Raw genomic sequence first — 22,544 nt, forward strand, 5'->3', positions numbered from 1 at the left:
CACACAATATTAGAGCAAGCACACCCCTCCTACGTTGAAGTACGCTACCACATACACACATTAGACACAGTGACAGGTATTGTCACTCGTAGGTCCCAACCAAGCCCTGATTTGATATATTTTTATCTGCGACTTTTAAAATGAAGGAATCAGCACTCATGAAGCCATCTTGGGAGAGAAGGAAAGCAGAGGCGTCTTCACACCTATCTGATGATGAATCACAGGGTGGCCCGAGGGCGTTCTCTTGCCGCACCAATGAGTCCAGAGTATTGGGCAGCACAAGTAATAGGGGTATAGGAAATAATTGAGAAATAGCAGTGTGAGAAAGAATGTAGGAGATAAAAAGACAGAAACTAAAGCAGCAGAAGATGGAGAGACAGAAAGATGGGAGGAAAAATGGAGTGAGAGGGGGAAGGTGAGAGAAAATGAAAATCACTCACTTGGAGCAGAGCCTTCTTAATTACTCTCCCCACATCCTGCCTCCACTCGGGTATGTCGGGGTTGAACTCGTCCAGATTAGGGGAGAAAGATAAAAGTAGAGATTTGAAGAATTCTGTCGAGGAGAGTCAGGGGAGAATCAGCCATTAATTCACCCGGATCCGGGGGCATTATTCTCAGGGAGCTGTGCCAACTGTCATTTTGCTCAAGTTGAGTTTCAGGTAGTTAACACTTGATGAAAAGAAGAGGGTTTCTCATATCCCCTGCACTTCCCTTTGGCTAAATGTACCAGATGCACTTCTAGATAATTAGAAAATGTCACAGCTTTACGCCAACCCATCCGCTGGTAATAAATCATTGCATTTTACAGATACTTGCAGTCAGATTACTTTATTCCAAATGAAGACATGTTCTTTTGAAGTTCTAACAGTAGGCTAATGTGATATATTTTACTCAAGTAGGAGCAGTTTTATTTCGGAAACATTTTACACAAGGCAGAGTCAGAAGATGACTCTACAAGTAATCTAGATGGAAGTATTTGGAAGTATTTAACTGCTTCCATTTCAACAGCCCTTTGTTAGCATGTTACTAATTTAGAGGATGCCAATAGTACAGACTTGTTAACATGTGTTATGAGCTCCCACAAACAATTAGAAAACCAGTACTGACCTTTGACAGCTATGGTCTTGCTATCCTGTAGTATGGTGTTGGCCGCAGCCACTTGGACTGTGATGGTGTGCATTCCCTCGTTGGGGAAGGTGTGCGAGATACTCCCATCCAAACTTATCACTGGCTGCAAGCGCAGAAGGTAAAGTTTCAAATAATGTTCACAAGCGTGTGGCATGACTTTCTCCCAGTACACCATGCATCATTCATCAAGCACTTTAAGCTGTGTTGCCTTCTTCAGGTGGTGTCCAAGGTCAATCAGTGGTATGACTTGTAGATTCACAAAAAGCAGGATTTTTTATAGAACAATATGAAGTAATCCTTAAGTATTAAGATGGAAGAGATATGTACTATGTTTTGAAAAACTGACTACAGTTCTTCTGATGGGGGTAGATGAAAAGTCAGGGGATCAACAAAGTCATTGGGATTCATCCTCTGGGTACCATGGATATCTGTACCAACTTTTATGACAATGCATTCAATAGCTGTCAAGACATGCCACTAGATGCCTTTCCATCCACCTGTTTTTATTAATATTTTCAATTTCTGCATTAAAAAAAAGAACTGAGTGGAAACGCTGACAATGGATCATGACGTTTATGAATCATGTGACTTAAATATTCACTGAAGCTCCTGCTCCACCGAAGAGATGAGAAACAGTGGCAGACAAAAACATCAGATCTGTGTGGATCTGTGAGACTGTATGGCTCCTCAGATTAATGCAGGAAACAAACATTCCTAGAGACACAACTATGAGTATAGAATTAGTCAGAATCACTTTTTCGATGGACCATATATAAGGAAACAGTCTTGGACACCACACTGAGGAAGGATAGATGGCCAAAAACGTTTGGTGAACAAACACAGCATACTGGAGAAGAGGTGTTTCCCATTTTCATTAGCTTTGACTGAAGCTCACCTCACTGTGTGCAATCTCAAAGTTAGAAACACATCTTAATTGCATTTGGTTAGATGCCACACCTTTCAAAACTGTATGACAGATGCAATTCTTCACAAAAATAATGATGCTTTACAAAAATAACACAGATAAAATCCAGCATTGCAAGCAACAGAAACTAAGACTGAAATTTATATTAATGAGTCTTAGAGGAATTACCTCAGTATTGTTGCCTAGCCACCAGAAGTAGGTGACTGTGCGTGAGTGGCTTGGCAAAACCACTGCTGTGATGTTCACTTCCTTGTTCCTTATGACCACGAAGGGAGCAAGAAGCTGGACATGCTCCACTGGACCTAAGAAAGAAACACCACAGAGGAGTTGATGGCTACTTCTAATGAGGCACACTTGAGTGTGTGGTTCCCATTCAAATGAGAAAAAGCCAGTTGGCAGGATCACAATTCCCAAGTACATGGGGTGTAAGGCTTATTTCAGGGAGAGAAACATTGCAAACAACATTCCCAGCACTTTGCTTAGTGCATTCGAGGATATGATCCACCCTCATACCCTGGGCAGGATAAGTGGATAGTGTGGATGGATGCGTACATTTTAGGAACAAATGTAGTATAAATATCACTTCCAGAGAAGATTTACTGTCAGAGGCAAACTATCAATGTGTTGCCAACTTCACAAGCATGAAGCAAGCATTAATATGACATAATGGATGGAAAGTCTTTCAAAACTCTAAAATGTATTGCGTCTTATAACCTTTTGGATGTAACTTCAAAAATGTGAATATCAGCTTCTCATTCATGGTGACAGATTATTGCTACTTGTCAAATTAGACAAGTTGGTTCTTTTTATGTCATTTGAAACAGTATGAGAGTGAATTAAGGAAATAATATACCTTGAATCCATCCACATAAAAACAGTCACATCATGAAAAGATGGCAACAAACAGACAAACATTGTAATGGAATCATTCTTCCTGTTTTGTGCCTTATTTTTATACTACAATAAATGCAAAGTTAGCTGCTTGCTGGCAGGTGTAATGAGATTAAATACAGTATAGATGTTTTAACAATGTGCATGCTGTGATGACAGGAGATGAAAGACTGTTACACTATGTGTTCTTGTGATTTTTCTTCGTCTCAGATTCGGCGTTGTTTTTGTCACATCAAGTTGTGACAATTCAATTGTTATAAATAACTATGACAGTAAGTTGGTACTACATGTTTATTAAATATCTTATCCTCATTACATATTTGTCATTGCCTTTTGTGTCTTTGAACAGGTTAAATCAGACTTTGCTGAAACAAGGTTGCTAAATACAGTGTGAATTTATACATATTCTGGTTTGGTAAATTGATGACATATTCTAAATTGTTTCACCTTACATTGCTTTTATTTCACTAACAGTAACGCAAGAAGTGTAGTTAGCTGTTGTCAAGTCGACCTGGTTCATTGTCTCTCATCTGCTCCGCTCAGAGGACACACACTCACATGCACGGAGCGTTCACCCACGATGAAACATAAATGACAATAAAATGCAGTAGACGCTCACACTGAGCTGAAATGAAATGAGTGTACATTAATTAAGTACATAACATAAATAAACAGTGTCTACTGTGTTTTGCTATCATTTATGGTTTCTCTCTACTTCTTCTCTCTACAGTTTCTCTACTCTGTTTCACCGCGAGTGGGGCTGAGCACTCCATGTGTGTGAGTGTGTGTCCTCTGAATGGAGCAGAGGAGAGACAGCGAACCAGGTGGAGTACTCGAGTTGACGACAAATACACTTGTTACATTACTGTAAGTACAATAAAAGCTTCGCTAGTAAAAAGCCAATAAGATTAATTTATCCCCCCTGATATCATTGTCCATCTGAATGTTTCACAGCAGACATCGTCATATGCCAATTCTGTAGACATCGCCCAACCCTAGTTTACCATGTAGCATTATAGCATTCTACTGTTTACTGAAGAACTATGAAGATGAAAGAGAGACTCATTGCCACCATGATGACCATTTCAGAGCTGTACAACACTGCCACAAGGGAATACAAAGACATCGCCGTGCACTCGCTTGACATTGTATTGGGCTGCAAGTCGGAACTTTTAGTTAGTATTTCTATTTGTGTTATGATCAGATATGTCAAACAAATGGGCCATGTAATGACACGCCCACACCTTTAGTTTGAAGGCAGTCTTGTTTTGTCAGCACTGACATTTTAGCCAATACCATGATCTTTCCCTTAAAGCTTAAACAAGTGATTTGAGTTGCCTATTCATAGCTATAATATTCTTAATCATGCTTTAGTGCATTACAAGGGGATAGTGTAGAGAAATCAAAAGAAGACATGATCATTAAAAACCTTCCCTCATTATGTTGATGCAGTAAAAATGGTATTCCAGGCAATACAATGTTTCTTTCAAAAAGCATTTGCTGCTGCAAATCATTTGTATGTAAATGTAATATTTAGAGGACAGCATAGTCACTCCAGTCAACCTTGAGCAATTAGTTGCTAACACATTTTATTTACAGGCCTACCAAAAAGCAAATTCATCTCCAAGATCGCAAAAACATTTGTGTGTGTGCTATAAAACAACAGATAATCAAATCCTTTCTGACATTCAGACAGTAAAAAGTAGTGACTGCAAAAAAATCATCTCAGGTCTACATGGGTGTGTAACTGTGGTGATGGCACCTAAAAAAGTCCTCCTCTAATACTGAAAATATGTTGACGCCATCATGTATTTTTTGACATACCTTCTGGGTAATGCTGCAAACCTCCCCACTAAGAACCTAATAGGACCTGACAGGGGTCTAGGTTGCTTTACACTAATCTCAGGGATGAAGTTTCCCGCCGCGGACAGATGTAATTCACTACTTTCGTGGAAAAACTCCAACGAATGGTTCGTGCAGCGCTGTGGTCTGGGGTGTTCGTCTCGCCGAGGCTTCTGTTAACTCTCATCCTCTTTAACCAGAACTAATCTTTATCCCCACTTTGAGATGCTCAGTGTGTGTATGTGCGCATAAGTGTGTCAGTGTGTGTGAATCAGAGAGAGTGAGAGACTCATTTGGTATTAAATATACTCAGCTGAGAAATCATTGTAGTAGTTTTTGGCATTTCCCTTAAAAGCATCACCTGCACTGTGAAGTAAATCCTGCTAAAATTACTGCCGTCAGAAATGTATAAATGCAGAACACACTGGCTGACACGTCGGATGGCCAGAGGTTGAATTAAAATGGATTGAACAAATCAATGAAAGAGCAACACACAAGATAATGAGACGATTCAACACATACTGAGATTATTCCCTTGGAAACTTAAATAATATAATATTTTATTCCTGCTGAAACCATGACTATACTGTAGTTTGTTATGTATGCGTAAAATCTGCTCCACTTTAAAGTAAGCCATTATTGTGGTGTTGTACCCTCAGATAACTGGCAATTAGCTGCAGTGGCCTTAAAGGCCCATTTCTCAGTCTCACATTCTGCCCACAGTGAAACCATGCATAAGCAAGTTAGTAATGACCTTCCTCAAAAATGTTGTTTGTGTTTATCACAGCTGCTATATTACATAATCCTGTGTATAGGTCAGTACAGTTCATTTCAGATGAGTTTAGCATGAATCAACAGTGTGGCTGTCATTCAGGTGACACCTGGAGCTAGCTATTGTAAAATGTATAAATGAAAAGAACATATTGCTGCTTTAGATTCAAATGTTTGTCTCCCTTATGAGTTGTGAAAACCATGTTTTCAGGATGTTAAAAAAGCAGTTTTCTTTTTTTTGAGGATGTAGTTTTGAAACTGCACAGTGCATTATAAACCCAGGTGTTGGACGGAAAAAACAACCCAATAAAAATTTTAACATATTAACTTCAAAGCAGCAGCATGTCATTTTATTTTGTCACAATATGTACACTTACATGTTACATGCAGGAAGAGTGTTGTGGTGTCATAACCCAGGTTGTTCTCTGCCATGGCTGTGACACGGAATATCCCAGCAGACTTGTAGACATGTTTGATCCCCTCCTCAGTCCAGCTCAGGTTGGAGTATGACACGGCTGTGCCATCACCGAAATCCAGCTGGATGTTGGTCCGTAAAGAGTCACCCTGAAACACAGCACCGCAGGGCTTTTTTCAACTATAGCTTAACACCCTTTATAGAGAGGATGCACTGACACCACTTTTTCTCACCATGTGAAACCCCCTTCCTACTACAGAAAGGCAAAAAACCCCTAAAAAACATCAGGTGACTGCTTCAAGAGAGGAGAGCCATGACACAGCGAGCAACTCAGTGATCTGTTGATGTTGAAATGTGGGTTTTGGTGACACACATGAAGCTCAACATTGGTAACATTCACTTCATGTATATATCAAGACTACTGAAGGTCATTTCAAAAGACAAAGAATACCACATTGGTCTAAAATATAACAGAACGTGCTATAATTTCATGGTGTAATCTCAATCACCAGCTAAAGCTCTGGGTGTGAGTGCACATTAGTGTGAGCAGCAGTTTTGGTGACAAGTGCAATCCTGGAACAGCACACTGCAAATTGAAAAAGAGGGTTAATGTTGTGTGTTATCAGTAAGAGGAATACAGTATCAGCAGGTGGGTGATGAGCTGTGTTTTAATACTGACCAATCATGTCCGCTGTAAGTGCAGAAGACAGGATCCATTTCTCTGAGCAGAAAACTGTTCCTTCTCAAATTTACCGTAAGCCAAATATTAACAAGCAGCATTCCAAGCTGAAATAGTTCAGGAGACAGTGAAATTTCTGTCTGTACATAATGACATAGAAAGACATGGATATCCATGCAATCAGGCAAGGAATGCAAATTATATTTTTGGTAAGAATCTATTAATCTATAACGTTTATGTCATAAAATTGTATTTTGGTGTGCTTTGAAATCTGTGTTCGATGACACAACGCATGTGAAACTGAATATACCTGAAATGTTTTTGTGATTTTAGAGAGATCTGTTTTGAGCACCTCAAGCCACCAAAACTATCTTTTGCACTTTTGTTTACAATAAGAGATGGTCTGAGCAGATGGAAAGACAAACACAATTTTAAGAGAAAATGATTGCACTGCTGCACCTGATCATAAACATAACCTCAGCAGCATCACTCCACTCATCTGGAGCGATGAAACAGGTTCAAGTACATAGAACAGATCAACAGAAATGGCACTGCGAGTGTATTAGTGCTTTACATTAGCACTAGTTGCATTGCAAGACCTATTGTAGGAGGTCTTTAAGCAGTCCCATCAGGAATTTGAAGCTAGTGATTTAATGCACCCCAAACAATCCCAGCACAAGATGCAACAACTTGCAATTTTGTCCAATCTTAACAATATTTTTACACAAAAAATAGTATTCTCTGTATTACTGTATTCTCTTAGGAAATTGGATTTTCAGGCAGACACTTATTTCCACGCAGTGTGTTACTGTCTACACACTGCACCAATCAAGACTCCAGCTTTACTCTACGTATTTGTACTTCCTCCAGTTCCTTTCAGATGGATATACATGAATAAAGAAAAGGAGCAACCAAGAATGGTCAGGTCAAACAAAGATGAAATAAAAGCTTACAACAAGCTTAAGCTTGTCTTAATGACAAGGAGAAGTAAGCTGCACACAGATCACCACATCTACACACAGTTCACACAAGTGAAAATTATGCACACTGATCTTGAAATATATAAGAAGTGAGTTTTTTTTATTCATTTTAACAGCATTTGTGTCGTCTTTTAAAATGTATGTTCATTTTCACCAGTTTATAGTCATGCTGTATAATTATAGTACTTAGATATAATTGTATAGTTAGATAAATACAGTTCTTTCAATTATTCCTCTCCCAGACTAGTAAGTTCAAGTATGAATGTCTCTTGTATGGAATTAATGCTGCTGGTTTCAAAAGTTTTGTCTGGATAGTTCAGCAGGAGACTATTTTTTCATATTTGTTTTGATAAATGTAGCAGATACTAACTTGCTAAACAAACTGGTAAACATAAATAAATGTAATACAGACAAATATTCGCAATTATGAAACTCTGTTCTAATGAGTTCTTGCATACAGATGATGTGTTCAGAAGTTAATCCATTAGTAGAATAATTATGGGTAATTATTTACAGTCAGCTTTGATTTGATCCTTGTGTCCTTAAGTTTTGAATATCACAGTTATTAATTACTTGATATTTTAATGTTAAGATGATACAGCATTTCTGTATATCAATATGTGTGTGTGTGCAAGAGTACGGCTGTGTGTGACAGGAAAAGAGAGAGTTTTGTATGTGTGTGAGACAGAGAGTGCACATGTGTGTCTGTGTAAATATGCACCCACCCCACCATGTTTGCCTTTGCATGGTGTGTGAGTCTTCAGCTGCCTGCACAGAGTCCTCTGGGAATCACATCTGGCACTATCCAAGGATCAGCACACAGCGCAAGTGTTGGTGGCTCCAGCTGCCACTGCAACCAAATATGCGCTCACAACCCCCCTCCAGGCCTGCGAATGCAAACTCCCAGCCTCCCCTTGGCACATTGTAGCGCAATGCTACTGGGATCTTCATTTGTAACACTGCATTAGCATGCCGGCTTCACCAAAACTCACAATGACACTAAATAAATAAACCTATTATTCATTTTCTCTTTCCTGCTCTTTGGCTCCTGCCATCCCTCGCTACCTGAGTCCCTTCTTTGTGTGCATCTGAGCGTGAAAACGCAGGAGGTTTCGTTGAGTGTTCTGGGGATATTTCATGTCACTTTGCCTGGAAAATGATATCTTTGATAAGTGGCTGGAGAGAATAGAGAACAGCTAAGAACAGGGTTTGATAGTGCGGGCATTGTTAAGAGCTGTAATGAGCTGGCGCACAAACAAAACTCGGGCTTGGTGGCGTCGATGTCACTCAGCTCTTCTCTCTGTTTCCTGTACATTCTGTGTTCATGCTTGGTCTCTATATCAGCCACCATGGGATTTGCTAATCTGCATGAGACTGATGCTGACCCGTCTCTCTAAATGTCACTCTTTGTGTGTGAGTATCTCCCAGGGCTGAGCAGATCCAAACACATCATGGCTGGAGCTTTGAGGCTGGGACATCAGTGTTGATCCACAATAGAGGAACTGTTGTACATGTTGACAGGGGTTTGGATACACAAGGCAAGCATTTGTTCAGGTGTGTCAAATCTGAACCCACAGTGTCAATGTGATGAGTGACAAAAAAAAGACACTGCAGCTGTAAATGAATGTGGGAAGTTGTTCATGTTTTTTCCACAGTATACAGCTGTAAAGTATTTTTTTTTCCATTAGATAGAGCTATTCATGACAAAGATACCACTGGAGAGAAAAAATGTCAACAATTAAAATCTATGACATGTAATTAAATTAATGTAATGACTTAATTTAAAAGTGCACTTATTAATATTTTATATACACAATGGATCAAATGACTTTGTAAGTTAAAGGTATTGCTCATAGTCACAAACACTGAGAATGACCTGTATCACCAACAAGTAATTAAATGGTTTCATTCCAATGTTATAATTGATTGTTTTCAGTTTTTTAAAGATGATTATTGTTGTTAATGATGTTATTGTAGTACTGGTACTATTATTGTTCCTATGCCCAGTGTTATTTGGTATGTCAGTCATGTTGAGATAATTAAAGATAAATGCTCATTTGTTATAGTAATGACACCTTGCTACTGGAACTACGTAGGTGGCACTTTTTTCTAGTTCTGCTTTGTACATTTTGTTGTGTTGTGATTGCTCGCTGGCTCTGGTGTGGACTTGAAAAGTTCATCTGCATTGGAGTTAAAGCGTTCACCAGACTGTGCCGCTGTTTCCACATCCTCCACAGTGAAGGAAGATAAATGTTATACTCCTGATCCTGAGTAATCCTTCCTCCTGCACATAGATATCTACATATCCTTTGTTGGTTGAAGCTAACATTATTTATAACAATGGTAATTTATGGAAATGGTTATATTCAATTTTTTAAGAAAATGTGAAATATTTGACACAATTATTTGACATATTTGAGTTAAGAAGCGGTTGCTCTTCTACACTAAAGAAAGTCCGACTTAAGTAGCTTTTTGTTTGTTTGTTGACTTTTTTTATACTCTAGAGCTGAACTTTAAATGGGTAAGGAAAGCTAAATGATCACAAGAGAAAAATGTGTAAACTAAGACTAGATGTAAAAAAATTATAGAATGGTTTGAGCTTACTCATTATTTTTCTTGTATGCATGTGTAAACAAGCAACTGTTTGCTAACACAGTGATAGTGTGTCGATATTGTACTTTCAGCTCGTTTTGCTGCCCCCAAGTGGCCAAAAAATCATGAGTTGCAGCTTTACATATTACACTTTTACCTAACTGGAAAGGTTACTTGCAACTTGGAAGTAAAAAATGAGCCAGTGCCTGATGGGAAATAAGATTGAAAGGGTTTTTTTTGTGTGTTTCTCTTATTAACTAATTTGGGCTAATAGCTAAGCAAGTCAGCATAAATCCATCTAATATTATGATTGAACAGAGTTTAAACACTGCAGTTAATATTTTAACTGGGAATCCACAGAAGTTGTGCCTGTCATGTTCAATCAGAATGTTTGTCGGCAGGATATTCCATCTAGCTTTTCCACTGGGGCAGAAATAAGTTTCACAAAAAGATAACATGAGCAAGAACAACTGTAGAACATTTTCTCCCAAATGTGACTAGAGTGTGAAACAGAGAACTGGCTGTTACAAATTCAAACTGACAAATCAATTGTTAGGCAGATCACAGGAAGCTTACATTAACCAAGAAAGAACCACTGTGTGATTCTTTTAAATTTTAACCCCTTTTGGTGAGGACTGAGGATGCCATGTGATGCAGTGATAGCCACACGCAAATCGGAAGAGGGGATCAGACCACACATCTACAGTATATCCAGCTGAACACTACTGTAAGTGAATAAAATCCAAAAATTCAACAGTTATAAATAAATCCTTTCAAGTTTTCACATCCTGAGGCGACAATTAAAAAGCTATAATAAAACCCAAAATAACCACTGACAAATTGACTGGAAAACAAAGCCATGTCTGTCTATGAGAGAACAAAAATAAAGCATGCTGTCACCAGCGTCTCCTCTCCAACTTAAGCACTGAGCTGGCAAAGCTTTTCGTTACTTTAGCTTTGCCAGCAAAAGTGAAGCCAAATCTGATTCATGACAACACTCGACCAAGTGGGAAGCCAGTTTATACACAGGCAGGATTTAATCTGTCGTACTTGTTGATATAAAAATAAATCAGCCACCGAGAACAAAATTTGCTGTACAGTATGCATCTTTTTTCAGGTTTAGTTGACAACAAGCAGGGCTGTAGTGAGGACTTTAAAATATTGACGTCATTAGTTCAATATCCCCCAGCCTAACCCTCCAATTTAGACAAGCTGCTAAACTGCTATAGCTGCCAATGAAAAACTTCACAGTGGCCACTTGTGGTGTTTTACAACATACTGTTATACATTGCTTTTCTAACCCAGGCTAGCACCATGGAAAGTGAAGTTAGGCAAGGCACTGGTAACACCTCATACTTTACAGAGAAGACATGTACAAAATATCACTTGTTATCTGTGTTCCAGAAAATGGAAATGAAAAACATTCATTAATTGTATAATTAATATAAAGAAAATGTGCGTTAAGTATTTATATGCCTTATATACATTTTATTACTGTATAAGATTAAAACGCCAATTATATCATGGGAAAGTTTGACTGACAAATACCATTACAAATAAAATATGGATACTGTCAGGGATATAAATCTGTAAATACCCCTTTATTTTATTGATGATTTATCATATTCCTTGATATAACAAGGCTGATTCATTCTAAACACAAAAAATATCAGAATCTCCCTATACAAACCTACCATGTGTAATCCTCTTGGGAGAGTCTTGACAACAGTATTCACTAGAGAGTTGCTGTAGTTTTCACAGAGCCACAGGTTTAGCAGTGATCTGTTCCTTGTAGTCAGTTTGTTGACATGCAGTTATTTGTATAATTTCATCATGCAGTTATTTGTATTTTTCAGCAATGAAGATGAGCCTAATGCATTTCAGACATGCTGTTTAAACAAGAATACTAAGCAAAGATTATCAACACTCCTGCTGTATATTCCTATATAGTTTCCTCCACCACACTCAAACTCACACACACCATAAACTATAAACACCAAATTATTCTAAATGGCACAAAGAAAATACAGAGAATATCTAAGTGTCTCAAATTCCCCCTGTATCCTTCCTTTGATGCCAAATATGGAATGGCAGTTAAATTCTTTATGAATTGTTTGAGATTTGGTTGGTGTCATTTAGGCACAAACCAATCACTCCTCTGCCAACCACTTAGTGAAAAGTCAGTCGCCTTTACAAAGCCCATCTGTAGCTGTAATTACTGTGTTGCACTGAAGGGTTCCCAGCCAATACAAAACCAGTTTTGACCAGGAAAATATACCATGTGGTCCTGCTGATCTTATCATATCCCAAAACATGTGTCCATTTTTTCATAGTTTTCTCCTTTATTTCTAAATGTGGATGCGTGCCACAGAGTCTTCAATCCATTAAATATTTAAGGCCATTTGCTCTCCCCAAGAAATACACCCATTGCAGGCTTCATGAATATAAATTAAACTTTGAATTCATCTTGAGAATTTTCTCAAATAGGGCTGATGCCACAAGGATTCTTTACCCCACCCCTCTCTTCTTTTATCACATTGCTTTACCACCCACCTCCCTCCCTCCATCACCCCCCTCCTCTTTCCATCAGACAATCCCCCTCTTAATGAAAGAAACGGGCCTCCATTCCTCAAGTCATCACACAGTAATATGACAACTGGGCCTGGACAAGACCCTGGGGGGACACACTTTCCTTGAGTTGTTGCAGAGGCAGGAAAGCACGGAAAGCACTCCTGTTGCTAACGCCCTAAAGCCTGCTGCCAGCATCAACAGACCGTATTCTACCTGTGTAACATGTGAGCCAGTTTCTCAGTGACCAGGCGGCCTGGAGGGCCTGGCTCTGAACACAGCGTTCTCACTCACTAACAGGGTCTCTGGTGAGGTCTTTTACTTTTGCCTCTGGCTGAGAACTCTAGCATTGCGTGGGCGAATTGGAGCCATTTGACTCTATTAAACTTTAGAGAGTGTTTCGAACAAGGTTACTTTCCTAGACAGAACCAGACAGTGTATTCAAACTTCAGCATTCATTTTCTTCTGGTACAGACTTATTCTTTGGTCTGATTCCTTGTTGTGCAGTAACAAACACATTAAGTTTATTTCATGTGTCTTAAAACTTACATTAATATATATTTACATTGAGTAATGCCCAACTGTTCTATAGAGACAGAGCAGAATTAAGTACCACCTACCGTGGAGGGGAAAACAGTTCATTGCTCTCAGTATTTGTATTTGTATCTATATTTGTTGAGGCAGCAGAATTATTTGTATTTGTATTCAAATAAAAGTGGAAAGACACTTAAAAATCCTGCTTTTGTTTTTATTACACTTTTAATTTTAGAAAATTAAAGTGTTACAATAAGTGTTCATGAATTAACTACCTTACGAAGGAGGTCCCCTCTTTGCCTACATGTGCAGCAATGCAATTTGTCACTCGTAAGTCAAATATCTAAATGTCAATTTTAGGCTAACTATATTTCTGTTAAGCTAAGTTAAGCTAAAGTATTTTGGCAGAATGCAACTTGTGTTATAGTGGAATGTGGATAAATCAGAAAGCTATGCAGTATTGTGTTTGCAAGCAAGCAAGGTAAGGAGAAGGGATAGTGAGAAAGACAGAGAATACTGAGTTTGTCAATATACCATTTCCTCTCTGGTAGAAAAAGGGTGCTAAAATAAAATAATCCTTTGACATGCTGCAGGCATTTTGTTATTGTTTCAGCCCTTTGTTCAGCCTGTTGCATATTTTGGCACCAATTTTTTTCCCCTCCGTTGAGCGTGGTTTTCAGAGTATGACGCATTGCGCTCTGTCTCTATGGACCTTACTAGCTTCTCTTAGCTCATTATCTCTGCCCCCTGGTGGACAAAAATCATTGAAAGCAGCTTAAATAAAAATCCAGGTATCTATTCTGACTAGTGAAGGAGCCGTGTTGGTTGTGTTCTCACCTCATCCAGATGCACCAGGAAGGTAACGTTGCTGCCCAGGTTGGCAGTAAGTTTGCCATCTTTGGTGGTCAGCAGAAGTCCTTTAGGAGGTCTGTTGGGGCACTGTTGCTTTCTAGCCGTGTACATTTCCTTAACTCCTTTGGTGCAGTTGTTTAACACCACTTTACGGTACCTTTGAAAAGATACACAAGTTGGAAATTCAGAGTATTTCTATTCTATTATATCCTATGATATATATATATATATATATATATATATATATATATATATATATATATATATATATATATATATATATATATATATATATATATATATATACACAATATATATAATCTACTCTAGTCTATATATTAGTTTTTAAAATTCCGCTTGATGCTACATGAGCTTGTGATTTAGAAACAATTTTGTTGAACTCAGCAGAGTGGTGTGTCAGTACAGCTGTTGTGTTTGAGTGGCCCCACTGTGAGAAAACTAGACTAGATGACAACTGACAACACAAGCTGTGTCAGAGGCTGAGACACCTTGCAAAGCTTAATCATAGCAGTGGTGAACAAAACACTACCACTGTGATTAAGCTTTGCAAGGTGACTGTCCCCTGGAGAGCCTCAAAAACTAACACAGAAGACACATCTCACTGACAAAAGAAAGAAAAAGAGAATTAAAGTAAATTATTACACCACAGATGCAAACAATATGAAGTTATTATTAGTTTATAAAATGTGCAAGCTGTACTGCAGTAGTAGTAATTTTAACTTTATGTGGTAGTAAATTTGGGTACTGAAATAACTGAAATGACAAAGCAAAAAGAAAATAGGGACGCTCTGATCAATTGGGCAGTGATTGGAAATTGTCAGTACTCATTACAAAGTATTTCATTGATGGTCCCTAGTTGATCAGATACAATTCAATTTCAATTCAGTTCAACAAAGTTGATTCCCTGATTGAGTCCTTGAGGGTGCAATTAGAATGACAGACATATAAAACAGACAATAAAACAGACATTAAAAATAAAACAGACATTAAAAACATCTACAAAAAGTGTTAACCACATTGATAAAGTGCAAAATGTATGGTTTGTTGGCATCTAAGGTGGTGACAGGGGGGTGGGGGGTGGTCAGGAAGTTAGATGCTGACATTAAAGAGACAAATTGCCTCAAGAACAAATGTCTTTCTTCTTCTGACTGTCAAGAATCTAATGCTCCGAAGGCGTCTTCTAGAGGGAAGCTATTTAAAGAGGAGTTGAAGATGTGTGTAGGGTCTTGGAGGATGGAGCTGGCTTATTGGACAGTCTGGATTTGGTGAAATGAAGCAATACAATTTTTGAACAAGTGTTAACGACAGTGTCAAGGCACTTCTTGTTTTGGATATTTAAGAACTGACACCAGCAAATGAATGAAAATGTAAGGATGCTTTCAATAAAACAATTGTAGAAAGAGATGAGTATTGTCCTGTTGAGTTTAGCTTGTGGAGGAAGTATCACCTATTTCAATGATGTGAAATACCTGGAACAACTAAATAAACTTTGTTACACTACCTTTAAGTATGACAGATAAATATGATGATGTCTTCAAAGAAACTAACTGAAGAGAATGTTGGGGAATGAGGATAAATTCAGTGTGTAAGTAGCCTGTAGCATCTTGTAGCAACTTGTAAGTAAAAGTAGCAATACTACACTGAAAAAAAGTCCTATACTCAAACTTTTACAGTACAAAATTGATATGTACTTAAAATATTAAAAATAAATGTATTCATTATAGGTACAGAATTCCCCCTTTCCCTATTTTTTATCTTGTGTGAGCAAAAGATTATTGATTCATTAAAATGTAGAACAGCATTTAATGTGGCTGGTTGAGGAGGAATTAGTTTGAACTATTATGGTAAATCAATGACCCTGCACACCCATGCTCCACCTTCACAGATATTTTCACTTATTTTTCCTGATTAGATCTTTTCTCATGGCTGTGTAGAGACGTACACAGCACTTGGCTTGGATGATGTCTTTCTGGCTCTCCTTTTGGTGTTTTTGTGGGAGAAATTATAACTTAATCATTCTTATTAGTAAGAACTCAGTTTGGTGACTCATGTAAATCCCTCCAAGGTTTTTCCTAGGTGGGTATAGAGAAACTACCTTTAAAAATGCATTATATTTTTTAAGTTAATCATATGTTTTGTAGGTAAAATCAAAGTAACTAATAACTACAGCTGTTAAATATATGTAGCGGAGTAAAATGTACATTATATGTCTCTCTGAAATGTATTGTATTATATTATAAATTGGAAACACTCACATGAGGTACTTTAGGTACTTGTATTTGTACATGAACTACAAGTACCTTCAAATTTAACCTAGGGACAGCATACTAGAGTTAATGTACCTCATAGTGTACACTTCTGCCTAGATCCCCACAGACTCATCTCTGTTAGCCGCTGTGGGACTGCTAAATTCAAAGCTCTTTCCTAAACAAATGGGACTTTGCAGGGATTATTTTCATTGATGTATCAGATGGTTTTATGCCCACAGTGTAAGGCAACATGTCAGAATCAGGTTGTGGGCAGCCGCTTGTAGCTGCACAGCATCATCATTCATTGATACTTATCATAATAAAAACTGTGATTGCTATCGGTTCTAAAAAAGCCCGATTGAGCATCCAACAGAAAGCCTCCAAAACACACACATTTGTGCAAAAAATAAATTCATGTCACATGAATGTATTTAGCAGTAAAGAGTATAAATATGAAATCCTCACCCTGTGCTGTTGAGGTAGTTTTGACCCTGGCTGCAGCTTCTGGAGACAGTGGAGGGATTGAACCAGAAGGCAGGCCTGCAGTTCCCATCGCCGCGGCGCTCATATCCATAATCACTGTCAGACAACAAAGCACATCCACACAGCATCTGATCAATATCAGCATGTGAAAAGGGACATATTGTCATACAGTATGTTCCACATCCCTCTCTTATCTATTTCTTTATAACTGGTGACCAGGGGCCTGTCTGGCACAGAGGCACATCATTATTATGTATTGATTAAGGCCACTGTTGACAAATGCGCCACAGCCGTGTGATGCAGTGTGTATGGATACACATCCAGGGGGGAGTGTGTTTTCTTACACAAGGATGACTAACCCTGACCTGCCTGCTGAACATGATTTACATCTCACAAAGCAAGGTAAGCAAGTGCCCATTCTAATAACAGTCATGACATTGATTTATCAATTAATTAGCAAGCCAGAACAAATAAACTAAACTAACAAGCCTGTGGCTTACTAGTCGAGTTTGATTCTGTGACTACGACAGTGTGAACTATTCATTAACAAGATGTCAAGATATATTGGTTGCACAGGCACATATGACCAAAGAGGTAAAAGTCAGGACGGTGTCCGTTTTGGGACAAAACAGCTAGAACATATATTGTGAATGAGCTTGTGTAGACCTGTGTGAAAGTTAGATGTGCACACAGAATTGGGATCCTAGTTCAACCATTTTATGGTATTAAAAATAAAATCTTTCTATATCATCAAAGAATAATTAAAGACTAAAACTGTGTTCAAACAGAACCTTGCATTATTTGCACAAATTTGACCGTTGGATCATTTCTGCTTATTTGCCCCAAATAGCCAAAATAAATTACTGTAGCTGTGAGCTAGCTAGCAATGGCAGGCACCGACCATGTCTGTTGGAGAGTGTCTGTGGGTTTGTGTTCAGTTCAACCTCTGACTGAACCCAGAGCTCATCACAGACCCCAGTTCTTTCTATTTCCCTCCAGTCTCTGTCCTTTTCCCCTCTCTTCTCTTTATGTTCATGAAGTACATTCATAAAGCCTGCAAATTATTCACCTAAGTTGAAACAATTTCAACTTGCGCGGATGCATATTTGTGTCACCTGGGGCAAATTTGAACCTACTTGCTTCTTAGCGTTGACTTGTGTCATGCGTATGTAATTGTGCCGCACAAAAAATTTGCTTTGCACTCTGTCCGAACTTCATAAGACTCATTCAGTGCCAACTGTAAGTACAAGATAGTTTTTGATACTCTATGCTACTTTTTGATCAGTACTTAGAAAGTATCAAAGTGGATTAGTCCTAATCTTTGATGAATCAGCCTCTTCAGCCTCTTCTATTGTACTGTAAATACAGTATAACAATGCGTCATATACAGACACATCTCCACTATGCAAAGTCATTTAACACAAGTCTAATAAATATGCACTTGGGCTAATCATGTGCCAGACACTCTTCACATCTCAAATTAAGTTAAAGGATTTGGGCTTTTTCTGCTTTGGTGGTTTTTCAAGTCCTCATTTTAGAATTTTAAGCATGCATCAAATAATACCCAGTAGAGACAGAAAGAGTAAGATAGACAGGCAGAAATCAGACTCAGACACAGAAAGAAAATAAACTTTACACTAGTTCAATGGGAACCAATTAGCACTCACTCTCTGACTTTCTACAAATACTATTTACATAACTGCTGTATGTTGGGATGGCTTTTTTTTTCTTAAGATAAAAAGTACAACTGTTTGGGATTAGCATACAAATTGAAACTATTTACACCCCCACATCGTCTCAACAGAATTACAAGCATAGCAAGCTAACAGACAGACACTATGGAGACAGACATTATGAGCAAATTGTGTAAAATGATCCCAAACTTATCAGATTATTGGAAAACACGCAGCAAATGGAGCAAATTAATGAGACACATGAATAGCATATGCAATGGAATTCATCTTAAATGGCTGAAAATTGGCCTACAGAATGAACAGTGCAAATGGTGTTTGCATAGAACTCCTCTCTTGTCCAGGCTGCATGCTTGAGTTGTTGCACTGTTAATTCACTGATCACAGAAAATGAGACACACCCTGCTCACAGCTAAGGAATAAATCACCCACTTTGCATATTTTTGAATGGCACTGACCATCTCTAGTTTGTAATTTTGTCTGTTGCTGTAATATAAACTCTGCTCTGCTGCTGAGAAATCAAATCTGCAGTATTCCCATGAGAGCACACACCCATCATGCTAATTTTCTTCAAAATATGTCCATATCCACAAAGTGAATTTAGTAACAAAACCGTTCAAACAAATGTGTTATCTCTAGCCTGCTCCTCATTTCTGTTTGAGGCTAGCGTCTCAAGGCTACGTTAGCCGCTACTAGTATAACCAAGTGGCAACGTCCAGAGCTGAAAAATGAAGCCAAAGTGGATGTGCCAAAACCTGCAGTTGAATGACCATTTGAGGTTGGCTCCAAAAGCGAGGCAATCTCCTTAGACCCCCATGTTAAAATGCCCAACTTTACAGCAGGAATAAACATGTTTACAGCCTGGTACAAAAAACGGTTTTGGTCATTAAAGCTTGTTTCCCCTTTCATGAAAACTCTAACAGGGTTGAATTTATTTATAACTCACCCGTTTAAATTCTATTGAGCCGTAAAGTTATGCATAATGAAGAACATGGCTGCTTTGAGTGACAGGTCCGCCAGCCGCTAGGTGGCTTGTTTCAGCCATTCAGCTCGCCTCTTTGCCCATTTTGGATTGGCTGGGAGTGAGGCAGAGTCACGCACTGCCAAAATGGCGACGGCCGGAGCGGCTCACTTGGAGCTTCAAAACCGCTCTTCAGAAACCAATGAGTGGCGTCACGGTAACTACATCCATATTTTTATACAGTCTATGAGTGTAACACACCTGAATCTCCAACCCAACCAGTGACTGTATACTGTATAAAGATGGACGTAGCAAGATGTGTCGTCACTCGTTGGTTTGCATTGGAGCCAGTCTGAAGCCCAGAGTGGCAGCTTTTCCGTGCCAGGACTTTCCAAATAAGGAGTGTGGGGTGTTGCCTTTCACACTCTGGAAACATGCTCCATTACCTCAGACCTAAGCTAACACTACCTTACGGGGAACACCAAGTGATCCGCACATGGGCTAATGTTGGCTACTTTAGTTAAATTGTGCTAATTTGTGTGCAAATCACATTAAACTCACTGAAATATTGCGACAATAGTCTGGCTCAGTGTGAGTCCCAGAGCTGGAGAGAGCAGGTAAGACAACTGTCTATCACAGCTGTCAATCAATGCTAACACAGCAGACATCAAAGCTACTATAAGTCTTCAAGTCTTATAAATGAAGCAATAAAAATGACCACCAGCACACTTATTAGAGGGCCCACATTTATTGATTGTGATTATAACGATTCAGTGAATAAGATGATTGACTTTGTATTTCTAGAGAGGAGCTGATGCTTTTTGAATGGGAGTCAGTTGGAGCCAGGGATCTTTTGGTGCCAGCATCCGGCGGCCATCAGTGGTATTGCACTTTAAGATACTTCAAAATTGGCCTCAAGCGTTGGTAGTTGTCGCTTCGACCCAACTGTTGGCTGTCAAACTGCATTATGAGTAATGTATGTGCCAGATTTTGACATGGAATACAAAGACTATCTCTGGTTCTGCTGCATCGATTTTGATCCCTTTTAAAACCGTTCATCCTGAGTCTGACAATATTGTTGAGCAGAAGTCATGACATCATGTCTGCTTCTGTAACTCAAAGCAATTTATGATTCAGCATTTCTTTCATCTGTGTTTCTGAAAAAATAAGGTGTTCCTTGGGTTTACTTTACAAAATCTGGGATAAATTGTCAATTAGAAGTTGAAATTTTTGCCATTTTAACAAAGTTAAACAACAAAAACAAAAACTACAATAACTTTGATGCTGTAGGGAAATTAGGTTTTGTAAAATATTGAATAAACAATACCATCCTTATCTAGACATATGGAGTGAACAACACAACATATTGTTGAGAGAGGCTATGCTCCAGGGCTGGACTTTTAGTAATTTACATTATGTCAATGGGATTTTAAATGAGGTTTTCCTACTTCTGGCACTTGAGCTCTCTATAGTTGTGCAATGCTTAATCTGTGGAGGACTCTTTTAATGGAAGCTGGATGGTAGCTATTTTTTAAGAAGCCAGGGCTGTTTCTTACTATTACTTTTACATACAGTAGCATTTAACTGGGTATAGCATTAGCTAAATGGTCGGTTGGGTCACATTTATACTGTTACAAACTTTCATACTGTAGCTAGCATCTGCCCATTTCAAAATAATTAAAGTACAAACACATTAGAAAGTTCTGAAAATATCAATGAAAAAACACATCCACTGAAAGTAGTGCTATCAAATTAACATGAAGTGCTCCCTTAGCAGACAGTTGAGGGAGACATAAACCCTTTTATGAAGGAAAGAGCTACTGAGCAAAGACAAACTTCATCTTACCATTCGAAATCATGGGCTCGGCAAATACAGGACTCAGCTGAGAGAATTCTGGAGTAGTCCTTTCCCAGCATACAGTAGTTTCCAGGTCTGCGCTTCATGTAAATCTGTTTTTGTCCCATCACACATGGCTCACCCTGTGGGAACAATGAGCAACATTACAGAAAGTGATATTGCTTTTATTGCATGAACTTCAGGCATACCTGAATCTCACAATGTTTTTTTTCTTACCTGGTTGTGCAAGTGCCAGGTTTGATAGTCTTCCTCTGTGCATCTCCTGCTGAAGATGGACTTATAGTCTATCTTGATGAGCTGCCATTCAGAACGGTGGCTGAAGTGTCCAAAAAAGCTGCAGTGGCAAATGACAAACTTCAAGAAACTGATTATACTTTAAAACCATAAGAAACATGTTTCCTCTTTACTTAATGATAATTGTGGTTTATTACAACTTGGGTCTAATTTTTTGTAATTTTTACCATAGTTTCAATCTGTAATAATTCCATTGTACTCCAAAGTAATTACTGAGACATGGCTAAAACACTACAACAAAGTCAGATGGGGCAAGGAATAAGCAATAAGATGATCAAACAAGTTGGAAACAAGCCAACAGTTTAGCCAGATGGGTTGTAACATCTCAAGGAGTCTCAAGAATATTCTGTGCAGTCAAGATGATTAAAGAGATAAGAAAAAAAAAAGAAAAAGAAAACTGCAGCACAAATGTTTGCTTATTTTTCTTGACTTTTTTCTACTTTTTACTTTTGTCTTGTGAAGTACTGGATATGTTCATCTCTTCAGACTTTTAAGGGCTCTTCAAGTGAAACAGTTTGAGAAGGAAGTACCGTATCACTCTGTGTTTCAGTTGCTCAAGACTCAAGCAGACATTGCTTCATTTTAAAGGGTCACCAGTCAAAAAGGTCGAGAGCCACTGGTCTAAACCACTTTAAACCACTTTATTTGGGGATTAACCCCAAAGTGAGCACACCCAAAAGGTCAGTAATAGTCTATAATTGCACAGCTTAACTGTAGGAGCTCACAACTACAGTAAGTACACTAGGTCAAAATTGAATCAGGAAGTTGGTCTGTAATCTGTTGAATGTACACTAAACACTTTAAACGATT

At 38.4% G+C, this 22,544-nt stretch overlaps 1 protein-coding gene across 1 annotated transcript in view; it reads right to left on the reverse strand.

Annotated features, from left to right (window-relative positions):
- The window catches only part of sorcs3 (sortilin related VPS10 domain containing receptor 3), a 204,857-nt gene that overhangs the window by 16,642 nt on the left and 165,671 nt on the right, over positions 1 to 22,544 (reverse strand). The window contains exons 15-22 of the mRNA XM_042396082.1: positions 21,657 to 21,774; positions 21,429 to 21,562; positions 16,913 to 17,026; positions 14,163 to 14,334; positions 5,935 to 6,121; positions 2,222 to 2,355; positions 1,108 to 1,231; positions 441 to 553 (exon numbers count right to left, since the gene is read on the reverse strand). Coding sequence (XP_042252016.1) covers positions 441 to 553; positions 1,108 to 1,231; positions 2,222 to 2,355; positions 5,935 to 6,121; positions 14,163 to 14,334; positions 16,913 to 17,026; positions 21,429 to 21,562; positions 21,657 to 21,774 — 1,096 coding nt within the window. The remainder of the gene's footprint in view (positions 1 to 440; positions 554 to 1,107; positions 1,232 to 2,221; positions 2,356 to 5,934; positions 6,122 to 14,162; positions 14,335 to 16,912; positions 17,027 to 21,428; positions 21,563 to 21,656; positions 21,775 to 22,544) is intronic.

Source organism: Thunnus maccoyii, chromosome 2 (genome assembly GCF_910596095.1).
Source record: "Thunnus maccoyii chromosome 2, fThuMac1.1, whole genome shotgun sequence".
Classification (NCBI taxonomy): Eukaryota; Metazoa; Chordata; class Actinopteri; order Scombriformes; family Scombridae; genus Thunnus; species Thunnus maccoyii.